This window comes from Megalobrama amblycephala, linkage group LG3 (assembly GCF_018812025.1).
Source record: "Megalobrama amblycephala isolate DHTTF-2021 linkage group LG3, ASM1881202v1, whole genome shotgun sequence".
NCBI classification, from domain to species: Eukaryota; Metazoa; Chordata; class Actinopteri; order Cypriniformes; family Xenocyprididae; genus Megalobrama; species Megalobrama amblycephala.
Window position 1 is genome coordinate 47,113,622 of NC_063046.1, and position 12,463 is coordinate 47,126,084.

Sequence of the window (12,463 nt, forward strand, 5' to 3'; positions counted from 1 at the left end):
GTATTCAGAAGTAAAACACAATAAATGTGTCACTTTTAGCATTTCAGAGTTCACAATGCAGTACAAACTATACACAAATATAAAAAGAAGTCTTATTTTTTGATTGGATACAGTCCTTTTTAGACAGTAATAGAGCTGTTTAGTCATGACGACAATTTGTAGACCAACTAGATATTTGGTCTTGATATATGATTAAAATAAGGTCTGTGGTTAACATTACTAGAAGAGACTTTTCTGTTTTGTGCTACGACAAATCACACACAGTGTGTATGTCATTTTGGATTTCAAAAATGTTGTTTGCTTTAAAAATGTATGTTACTGATAATTTGTATAAAGGCTCAGTTTTCACTTGTTTTATCTGTGACAAAATAAACAAAATGCATTTTTTTTTAAATATGGTAGTCAATTTGTTGTTTGATTCTGCACATAATTCAAAAGAAAATGGGCAGAAAAGCATTTTTAAAAACAAGAAAATGAGAAAAGGCAGTGCAATATTCTGTACTCAGTTTTCCACTGCCCAACATTAATGTCTCTTACCTCCTCCCCCTCATCCACCTCAAACACTTGGCTGGGAAGCTTTTCCGTCTTTATCCCTTTACTGCAAGACAGAAAAAGAAGCTTACGCCAAACTTTGCAAATAGCACTGCAAAACCTTTGGCAAAAAAAAAAGCAAAACTGGCATACCAGGGCAGCGTCCGGAAATCTCCAGAGTAGGCCTCGTAATTATAGTTGATGACGTGCCAGTTGGTGTTGTACATCTTAATGCACTGCCAAAGAGCGTAAGTATTGCTCAATTACTCAATCACATGATCAGAAAAACATCAAAATATGAAAAACAGGAAAATGTTATCTCATATTTTATTAGTCAGGAAAGCTGCAGGCTTTGCTGCTGTTTTAGTATTGCGAGATTCTGCTCAATCCTTACCTCTTTGGCGAACAGGCTTTTTGCTTCATTCTCTGCATTTTGAGGAACTGAAGGAACACTGGTTCTCCTTTGACGATCAATCTGTGCCTCCTAGATAGATTAGATGGATAGATAGTTAGATAGATAGACAGGTGGATACACAGGCAGACAGACAGATAGACCAATATGCAAACAGATGGACGGAAAGACAGACAGACAGAAAGATTATTAGATAAACAGACAGACACATAGATGGATAGATAGATAGATAGATAGATAGATAGATAGATAGATAGATAGATAGATAGATAGATAGATAGATAGATAGATAGATAGATAGATAGATAGATAGATAGATAGATAGATAGATAGATAGATAGATAGATAGATAGATAGATAGATAAACAAAAAAGACAGATATATATGTTGTTTAAATAGATAGACAGACAGACAGACAGAGACAGACAGACAGACAGACAGACAGATAGATAGATAGATAGATAGATAGATAGATAGATAGATAAACATTAAAAAGACAGACAGATATATATGTTGTTAAGATAGATAGATAGATAGATAGATAGATAGATGGATAGATGGATAGATGGATAAACAAAAAAGACAGATATATATGTTGTTTAAATAGATAGATAGACAGACAGACAGACAGACAGACAGACAGACAGACAGACAGACAGATAGATAGATAGATAGATAGATAGATAGATAGATAGATAGATAGATAGATAGATAAACATTAAAAAGACAGACAGATATATATGTTGTTAAGATAGATAGATAGATAGATAGATAGATAAACAAAAAAGACAGACATATATATGTTTAAATAGATAGATAGATAGATAGATAGATAGATAGATAGATAGATAACATTAAAAAGACAGACAGATATATATGTTGTTAAAATAGATAGATAGATAGATAGATAGATAGATAGATAGATAGATAGATACATAAAAAAGATAGACAGATATATATGTTTAAATAGATAGATAGATAGATAGATAGATAGATAGATAGATAAACATAAAAAAGACAGACAGATATATATATATGTTAAGATAGATAGATAGATAGATAGATAGATAGATAGATAGATAAACATTAAAAAGACAGACAGATATATATGTTGTTAAAATAGATAGATAGATAGATAGATAGATAGATAGATAGATAAACATAAAAAAGACAGACAGATATATATATGTTAAGATAGATAGATAGATAGATAGATAGATAAACATTAAAAAGACAGACAGATATATATGTTGTTAAAATAGATAGATAGATAGATAGATAGATAGATAGATAGATTGATTAGAGGGAGATAAACATAAAAAGACAGACAGATATATATGTTGTTTAAATAGTATTTAATCTTATATTATGTAATATTTGCTATGTAATATTAGGCTTTGTAAAGCCCAGCCTGCCAAATTAGATTTGTACGGTGCCTGCACAAGATTGAGGACGAAGTTTGAAAATGAGCCAAACAAATAAACAGCAGGAAATGTGCTTGTGAAATGACTTACTGATACATCATCAGCTGGCCACAGCAGCAGGTCTCTCTGTGGATCACTGTGGATTTGAGCTTTCCTCTGGAACACCACATTCTCATAGTCCAGCGGCTCGATGATCTTCGGCTGCTCCTGCAAACACACGAGATGGATCAGTGAAAGCCCTATGCTGTCTAGAGCAGTGATTCTCCACCTTTTTTGAGTAATGGACCCCCATCATATTTGGAACCATCTTCAAGGACCCCAGAATAAAATTGGCTCATTGGTATCATTAATGACTTTGTGACGACCAAATGCAATCAAGTATAATTTACTACTATGTTAGTTGATTTGTCCTATATTTAGTCATTTCGTCAGTTATATTATACATATATTATCTTCTTCTTTTATGGGAACATGTCAAATGTCAATATATACAAAAATTAATATTCAGATATTTTATAAGGACCCCCTGGTTTTATGTCAAAGACCACTAGGGGTCCATTGAGAAACACTGGTCTAGAGCATTGCTTGCTGCTAAAGCAATGCACACTGTTGTTATTCAGATTTGATTAATCTGTGGTATTTGTTAGTGTAGCTTACACTGATTTGACAGCTCAGCCTGTGAATTTAGCAGACACTGCTTACTGCCCCTCTACAACCTTTCCACAAAAAAAATAAAAAAATAAAATCAGCTGCAGGACTTCCGATTTTTTTACTTTTAAAGCTTTTGAGTTTCGTTCAAAGCTTTCTCTCAAGTGCTTTCCCTTTTCAAGTTCCTTCTAAAAGAGAATCATGTGTTAAAGCTTAAGCACACACTCCTGACTCAGCTGACATGCCTGTGTCATGGTCTGATACTCATTCAAAGACTTTAGTCCACAGAAGAGAGAGTATTTACACCAAAACAAACCATGCGGGATGGACAGAAGAAAGAGGAAGTGGAGCACATCTGATTAATGATCCATTCCATTTCAAATTTCTCACCTTTCATAACTTGATTCTTTTGCACTACTTTAACCCGTGTTTCACATTTCCAAATGGGAATTGCCAACGAGATGACATTTCAGCTGACTTGGCGGCAAGTCATGTTAGGAAACCTTCAAATTACTTATCCTTCTGCTAAAGGTGTCAGTTTGTTTGCATTGCAACACACTATGATATAAAGAGAGGAAGTTACAATTTCATAACTACAGTAGTCAAGGTTTAGACGAAAAATGAGCAGTTGCTGCCTTCTGTTCAAAGTTCGGGGCTGGTTAAAGCTGCTCATTGTTTCTCATGTTTAAAGCAGTTCAGCTTTGACAGGATCAGTGGAGCTTGAACTCATAATCACACAGGTCTTTTGTGAATATTTCAACCGAAATCAAAGGAATGAAGGAAAATGAGTTCAAATTAAAGCAATTTCAACTAATCCTTTTTAGATCTGTTTTCAAATATTACCTTTCATGCAGTGTGTAATATAGCTGTTTGTGAATGTAAAATGTCTTCAAAGTTTTAAGATCAAAGTGCACGACAAATAAAATTATTGTCTCGTAAAAGAAAGAATCCATTCTGAACTGCTGAAACGAGTCTTCAGTAAGTATCACAAGAAACAATGTAACAAATTTGCATATTGCCAGCCTATGGTCTTCTTGCCTGGAAAATCCAGGCTCACCACTGTACCAGCGGATGAGTCTGGTCGGCCATTGAATCAATTCGATTTCTAGGGCAGAGCAAATCCGAGCAAACAGGAAGCGGAGTAAACCAATCAGAGAAGGCGGATATGACGTTAGCAAAGCGACAAGAGAGTCAACAGCGAAAAGTAAATAATTAATGTGTTTTTGGTCATTTAAAACTGAATAGAACAAACTCTCGGGTCTCCCGTGCGCAATCTTTGTTGATATTGTAGGGACTTTTGCCAGACTAGAGTGACGCTGTTTGCGTCACTGAAATAAACGAATCTGATTGCACGGTACGGTTTGGAGTTGACTCGAATCGCGACGGAGGGCGGACTGACCAGACTAATATATCTTGTAGAAGATATATCATTCTGGACTTGCCAGGCAAATGGTCCTCACTGGCTGCCCATGAACAACGTCTACTTTGACCCTCAAACACTGTAGTTGTGGCTGAGGCCTGGAAGAGTTTGGTTTGAGTTGTTGACATGTCAAGAAGATGCTGTTTTCAGCACTGCAAATCCACTTTGCATGAACTTCAAAAAGATGAGGACCTGCACTTGGAACTGATAAGGAAAAAACGACGCCATCATTACTGTTTTGTATCAAGTGCTGAGGAAAATCTGGAGCTGAAGTTCAGATGTGGTAAATGGGCGTTTCATTTCCCACACGCTGTAAGAGGTAGACCAATCACAACAGACTGGACCGTGTGACCAATCAGAGTAGAGTAGGCTCTCGGAAAGGAGGGGTTTAGGGAGACCTTAGAACAAAGAGAATCTTAGAACGAACTGTTTTCAGACATTTTAATATGATGAATTAACATTAATGTTGAAAACAGTTGTGCTGCTTAAAAGTGCCCTCGAATGAAAAATTGAATTTATATTGGCATAGTTAAATAACAAGTGTTCAGTACATGGAAATGACATACAGTGAGTCTCAAACTCCATTGTTTCCTCCTTTTTATATAAATCTCATTAGTTTAAAAGACCTCCGAAGAACAGACGAATCTCAACATAACACCGACTGTTACGTAACAGTCGAGGTGTACGCCCCAATATTTGCATATGCCAGCCCATGTTCCCAACATTATGAAAGGCATTAGACAAGGGCAGCCAGTATTAACGTCTGGATGTGCACAACCAAATCATCAGACTAGGTAAGCAAGCAAGAACAATAGCGAAAAATGGCAGATGGAGCAATAATAACTGACATGATCCATGATAACATGATATTTTTAGTGATATTTGTGAATTGTCATTCTAAATGTTTCGTTAGCATGTTGCTAATGTACTGTTAAATGTGGTTAAAGTTACCATCGTTTATTACTGTATTCACGGAGACAAGAGCCGTCGCTATTTTCATTTTTAAACACTTGCAGTCTGTATAATTCATAAACACAACTTCATTCTTTATAAATCTTTATAAACACTTTCACTTTATAAATCTTTATAAACAGTGTAGCATTACCCATTAGCCACGGAGCACTATCAAACTCATTCAAAATCAGAAGTAAACAATATAACAGTATACAATATAGGGGTGTAACGATACGCTCAGGTCACGATACGGTACGTATCTCGATACAAAGTTCACGATACGATACGTATCACGATATTTTGAACAAAATGAAACTGAAATTCAAACAAGATTTATTAAAAAAAACATGAACAAATTTCAATAATTTTCCTTGTTGTACATACAAGATCACATTTCAATAAAATAAATAAATATAAAATTTTAATAAAAACCTTCTGTATTCAAATTAACAGTTGAATAGGGCTGTCTGTCACTGAAAAAAAATGTTAAATTTAACATGAACTTAGAATTATGAATAGGGGCCGTTCACATATCGCGTCTAAAAACGCGTGGAAGGCGCGGCCGCACCGCTTCTCCTTCTTTCCAAAGCGCTTGCGCTCCTGTGGCGTCGGTCGTTGCTATGCAACCATGAACTGAGCTCTCCAAGAGGATCAGGATGTTTCTGCAAAGGATAAATTATAGCCCTTGCATTAGTTTTACTACGAGATATATTGATGGAGATAAGATATAAAAACCACCATGTACAGCTATGATCAGCTGTTCGGTTGAGCTTTTGATGTTTTGTTACGGAAAGGCCATAGCTGATCGGTTGATTCTTGTCACACGACCTGCGGTGCGCTTGCGGCATTCTGAGAAGTTGAGAATTGCATGCGCGTCGCGACCGCGTTGATCCCATTATGAGCGCGCCTGCCGCCCGGCTACATTTGAAAATAATAACTGACTTGCACGCGGAAAAGACGCAATATGTGAACGGCCTCTAACTTAAAGCAAAGCATCGCAAGCGTCTTTTGCTTTTCTGTGAGCACAGCTGTTGCTGTGCACTGCGGTGAAAGAAAGCCACGACTTTCTCACGCGACCATGCAAGAGACTGACATGAGAAAGGTTTAAACCTGCTTGCAAGATTCAATGTGTGCCCGAAACACTTACTGAACTGAGAGCTGATTGAGACACACCATCTACGATAAATCGTTACACCCCTAATACGTATAGTAATTTAAAAATGTGGTAGCATTGGATCTGGACAGGAAGGATAACTCTGGGAGTTGGAAGGGGTGTGTCGCGATTCTGCCTTCTCACATCGCGATACAGGTTCGTGGACCTGCGTATCGCGATTTCGGTTTCATATCGCATATCGTTACAGCCCTAATACAATACTCACATAATCCGACGCATGCATGACGAACACTTTGTAAAGATCCATTTTGAGGGTTATATTAGCTGTGTGAACTTTGTTAAAGCACTGTTCAAGGCAAACACGAGCTCTGTGGGCGGAGAGCACGGGATTTAAAGGGGCCGCAGCATAAAATCGGCGCATTTATAATGATGCCCCAAAATAGGCAGTTAAAAAAATGAATAAAAAAACATCTATGGGGTATTTTGAGCTGAAACTTCACAGACACATTCAGGGGACACCTTAGACTTATATTACATCTTTTAAAAACATAATCTAGGGCACCTTTAATATTTTTGTGATACATTTTTTCAGGATTCTTTGAAAGTTGGAAAAAACAGCATTTATTTAAAGGGTTAGTTCACCCAAAAATGAAAATTCTGTCATTAATTACTCACCCTCATGTCGTTTCACACCCGTATGACCTTTGTTAATCTTCGGAAACCAAATTAAGATATTTTTTATAAAATCTGAGGCCTTCACTGAAAGCAAGTTAATTAACACTTTCAAACAACCAGAAAGGTACTAAAGTTGTATTTAAAACAACTGTATTTAAAAAGTTCATGTGACTACAGTGGTTCAACCTTAATGTTATGAAGTGACAAGAATACTTTTTGTGTTCCAAAAAAAACAAAATTACGACTTTATTTAACAATATCCAGTGAATGGCAATTTCAAAACGCTGCTTCATAAAGCTTTACGAATCTTTTGTTTCGAATCAGTGGTTCAGAGCATGTATAAAACTGCCAAAGTCATGTGATTTCAGTAAATGAGGCTTTGTTATGTCATAAGTCACGTGAACCACTGAAATTTCGAAACACTTATGACATAACAAAGCCTCATTTACTGAAATCACATGACTTTGGCAGTTTTATACACGCTCCGAACCACTGATTCGAAAAACAAAAGATTCGTAAAGCTTTATGAAGCAGCGTTTTGAAATCAGCCATCACTAGATATTGTTGAATAAAGTCGTTATTTCGTTTTTTTGACGCACAAAAAGTATTCTCGTCACTTCATAACATTAAGGTTGAACCACTGTAGTCACATCAACTGTTTTAAATATGTTTTAGTAACTTTCTGGGCGTTTGAAAGTCTAAGTTAACTTGCTCTCAATGCAGGTCTCACGAGCCATTGGATTTCATCAAAAATATCTTAATTTGTGTTCCGAAGATGAACAAAGGTCTTAAGGGTGTAGAACGACATGAGGGTGAGTAATTAATGACAGAATTTTCATTTTTGGGTGAACTAACCCTTTAAAATGTCACTTGACAAGTGACTGTCACTTTTAATACATTAATAGCAACCTTGCTAAATAAAAGTATAAATTTCTTTCAAAAAAAATTATTTTATTTTATATCCAAATTGCACAATATGCTTAACTTTCATTAATTGTCTTGCTTGAGAAGGGGAAATAACAGCACAAATATACCTAGACAAAAACAGCCATACATCAATATCATCTCTTATAATACACATAAATGCTTCCTGTGTTTCTAAACACATACATGAGCTGACAACCAATGCAAGTGTTTCAGCAGCAACTTCCTGTCATGTGTCATACCACATAGAGGCAAAAAACCACAGCCAGTCCAGCTTCTACACGTACATGCTTCAACAGAGCATGAGTTACAGCTAACTTCTGTTGCCTTGTGGCTGCACTCTCTCTCAACTGCCCTTTCAAACCAAACTAGCACCAACTTCCCCAATGGGAATACTAGCCTAAGTCCAAGTCCTATCCCTAATCGCTGCAAGCCAGGAGTTAAAATCTCAAGACCAAGGTTAAGCTACCTTACCCTGGTAGGACTAGCTTCCTATTGCCGAAAATAGCCCAACCTCTGCAAAAACAACCACAAGGCCTCAGATCATTTAAAAAAAGGGGCTATCAACATCAACCCTGTTGAGGACAGAGAGGAACTGAAGAAAAACAATCACAGGCCATCAAACCACAGGCTGAGGTAAAAGGAAATATGAGCCAGATTACTGGCTGCTCACAAGCTCATGGGCGTTGGCGCCACGCACGTTTTAGTCATGTTATTTCCGTATGCAAGAACGCAACATGAAAAGTTGAAGGGCGACAAAGTGGGCGACTTACAGCTGTACAGAATCTACGACTGAAGCATGACTACCGGGTGGTTAATGTATTTTCCAGATGTGAGTCTTTGGCTTAGCAGACAGAAAGTAGAGCTCCTACCACAGCTGATGTGAATTAGGCCACTGTATGTAAACACATTCGCCAGCATGTGAACTGAACTGCCACAGCCTCTGTCTGAACCTTTGAGTTACAATGCAAACGCAGATCTGATCTATTTTCTGTATCATTACAAGCCTTTTGAAAAGCTTATCTTGTCTTGTAAATCTCATGGAGGACCACATGCTCTGTGGATCCGTGAGCATTTGAGGCCCACCATTTGAAAGCATCTTGAAATATTTACATCCAGTAAGTCCTGTGCAGCAAACATAGCATAAAACACTGCAAGTAGTTTACACTTAGTACTGTAACTTTCTGCAGCTTGGCCACAACTGCCCCATATTTACAGTCAATATGAATTGCCGTTTGCTGTAATGGGCCCTAAATATGATCAGCCCATTTTTAGTTATGAAATGGAAAGCCATTTCAGAGGAAGAGCAAATTATGCCGTTATTTTTTTTGCATTGAAATAATATGCACCATTTAATTTACAATGATGTGCATTCATAAATTAAATGGGGTCAGTTTTGGCTTTAAAGTGTTTAATGTCTGTCTATAGCGTGCCTCTCTGTTTGAATGGGTTTTTGGTTAAATGCCTGAAATAGAGTTGTGCAGGGATGACATATTTTTGTAGGCCAAAACCTAGAAACGAGTTTGCATTTTAGCACTTCCGTTTCCATCGTCCTGAAGTCAATGGGTTTTTTGAATGGGTTTCTGGTTAAATTCTTGAAATAATGTCTGTGGTGAACACATGCTCAAGATATTATCACGTTTTATTGCATGATATAAAATACATCAGTAATAACCTCTTGTGATATTTAAAGGGTTAGTTCACCCAGAAATGAAAATTCTGTCATTTATTACTCACCCTCATGTCGTTCCACACCCATAAGACCTTCGTTCATCTTCGGAACACAATTTAAAATATTTTTGTTAAAATCCGATGGCTCAGTGAGGACTGCATTGAAAGCAAGTTAATTTACACTTTCAAACACCCAGAAAGCTACTAAAGACATGTTTAAAACAGTTCATGTGAGTACAGTGGTTCAACCTTAATGTTATGAAGCGACGAGAATACTTTTTGTGTGCCAAAAATACAAAATGACTTTATTCAACAATATCTAGTGATGTTTCAAAACACTGCTTCATGAAGCTTTGAAGCTTTACGAATCTTTTGTTTCGAATCAGTGGTTCGGAGCGCGTATCAAACTGCCAAAGTCACGTGAACTATTGAAATTTCAAAACACTTATGACGTAACGAAGCCTCGTTTACTGAATTCACGTGACTCTGGCGCGCCGAACCACTGATTCGAAACAAAAGATTCATAAAGCTTCATGTAGCAGCGTTTTGAAATCGCCCATCACTAGATATTGTTGAATAAAGTCGTTATTTTGTTTTTTTGGTGCACAAAAAGTATTCTCGACGCTTCATAACATTAAGGTTGAACCACTGTAGTCACATGAACTGTTTTAAATACATCTTTAGTAGCTTTCTGGGCATCTGAAAGTGTTAATTATCTTGCTATCAATGCAGGCCTCACTGAGCCATTGGATTTCATCAAAAATATCTTAATTTGTGTTCTGAAGATGAATTAAGGTCTTATGGGTGTGGAATGACATGAGGGTGAGTAATTAATGACAGAATTTTCATTTTTGGGTGAACTAACCCTTTAAAGCTTTTACTTGTCTTGTTAAAAGCAGTTGCTAACAAGTGGCTAAATGTGACTACAGAGGTTGTCAGGGACATTAGACATCATCAACCGAACAGGTAAACTCATCTACTCACTAATCCGCTTTCACAGCCTCGGTGTGTTTATAATCAAGCTCTTGCAAACTACTATAACTTGAACTTTCAATGGAAAGGTTTTAAACAAAAACTGAAAGTTGTCAGAAGCTTAGTGATGGTGACACTTAAGTTGTGTGACTGTGGTGTAGTCAGCTTTTTACAATGTCCCGCCCCCTTATACCACCTGAAACCGAGTAACAAGTAGAAAATCATGTTTATGGCTATGAAACGATTTATAATTCCATATTTAAAAAAAAACAAAACAAGACAAAATAAGGAAACTTCCCATGAGAAATAAGTCAACACAAATAACGCTGTGCTTGTTTATCAATTCCATTGGTTTTTTAAGTAAATAAATGAGCGACAATAATAAAAGTGGTCACTTGTTTCATCTTTTGGTCGAATTTGTGCAAATGCACAAGTGTGCAAAAGAGGCACAAAAGAGAAGAGCTGAGACAAATACTTTATTCAGTGCATGCAGATGACACAGGAAGCACAGCCGAGCAGCCAGAGGGTATTCTCAAGGGAAACGCAAGGGCTCTGCAATCTCCATAGAGTGCCATTTGTTTTCTGTCTCTTTGGAAACCACAATCAATCTGACAATCATGACATTATAGAACTTCTCATACAACATAGAAAATCTCAGTCTCATGACATGTCTGGCTGAAAATATAATTTCTGAGCATGCCTCTAATGAATGCTGCAACAATCTATATCCTCCCTAAAAAACATTAATGGCACATATCTTCTGATAATTCATTTCTCAGATGGTTCAATAAAGGCACAAAGAGAGCATGGGCTCTGCTCTTGGACTGCTGCATGAACACATGCACATGTCTCTTTACACAAAGGCATAAGGATGCTCCATGTGGTTCCAGAAGGAGCTAGAGAACAATGTCTTTTCCCATTAAGAAACGGTCAGGATCACCTAAATACCAAACCGTTTAGTAGAGTAGATCCCTCATTTTTTATTTAAATCAAAACATACCTCAGTAGGCTATATTAATGCACAAGGTTACTACTGCCGTCTATGTGATGTGTAAGACAGATGTTAAAGCTGTGCTGCTATAACTGCCTTGAAGGCACAACTAGACGTTATGCCTCAGCAGTCCGGCACGTGTATCAATAATACCTACAAACGCCGTTATAAAAAAAAAAAAAAACGAGTATAAGCAATACTTGACAGCTTATATACATATACGAGGTCAAATAATAAACTAGGACTGTTTCACAATCTAGTGAGCTGCCTACCTAGACAGCATGCTCGCGCCTGTGATGTCAAAAACGCCGCCTACATAGGTAGCTCACTACGTGTTGAGACACAGCCTACAGATGCACACCCCAAAGAGAGAGACTGGACGCTCTTGAGTTACTAACCACAGCAATGGACGTCCTCACCGCCTCCGACACACTTTGTCTGAGCTCCGCAGCCGTCCCAGGTTTGCTCAACCTTTTTGTGAATTTTCGTACTTCGGACATGGTTCTTTCCTTCTTTAGTTTGACTGTAATTCCATCAGGGTTCTCATAGCGGAAAGCGACATCGCGGCACTCCAATCTGCGAGTCTGACAGAGGTACGGATGCGGGCGGGGGCCTCATGGACCAGCGTTAGCTCCGCCCATCACGAGGGGTTGCCTGATATTCAGCAATCCCTGGTTTAGAAATAACATTTTAAAGTCTCCAAAGCAATAATGTGGGGGGAAAAAAT

The 12,463-nt window shown here is 37.4% G+C and overlaps 1 protein-coding gene across 2 annotated transcripts in view; it reads right to left on the minus strand.

The window, feature by feature from the left end:
* Positions 1-12,361, minus strand: part of dock11 (dedicator of cytokinesis 11) — a 113,165-nt gene extending 100,804 nt beyond the window's left edge. For both annotated transcript variants that reach the window (XM_048185723.1, XM_048185722.1), the window contains exons 1-5: positions 12,135-12,361; positions 2,458-2,574; positions 926-1,015; positions 685-767; positions 538-598 (exon numbers count right to left, since the gene is read on the minus strand). In XM_048185723.1, the coding sequence (XP_048041680.1) occupies positions 538-598; positions 685-767; positions 926-1,015; positions 2,458-2,574; positions 12,135-12,236 (453 nt within the window). In that variant the 5' untranslated portion in view covers positions 12,237-12,361. The remainder of the gene's footprint in view (positions 1-537; positions 599-684; positions 768-925; positions 1,016-2,457; positions 2,575-12,134) is intronic.
* Between the last annotated feature and the right edge of the window lie 102 nt (positions 12,362-12,463).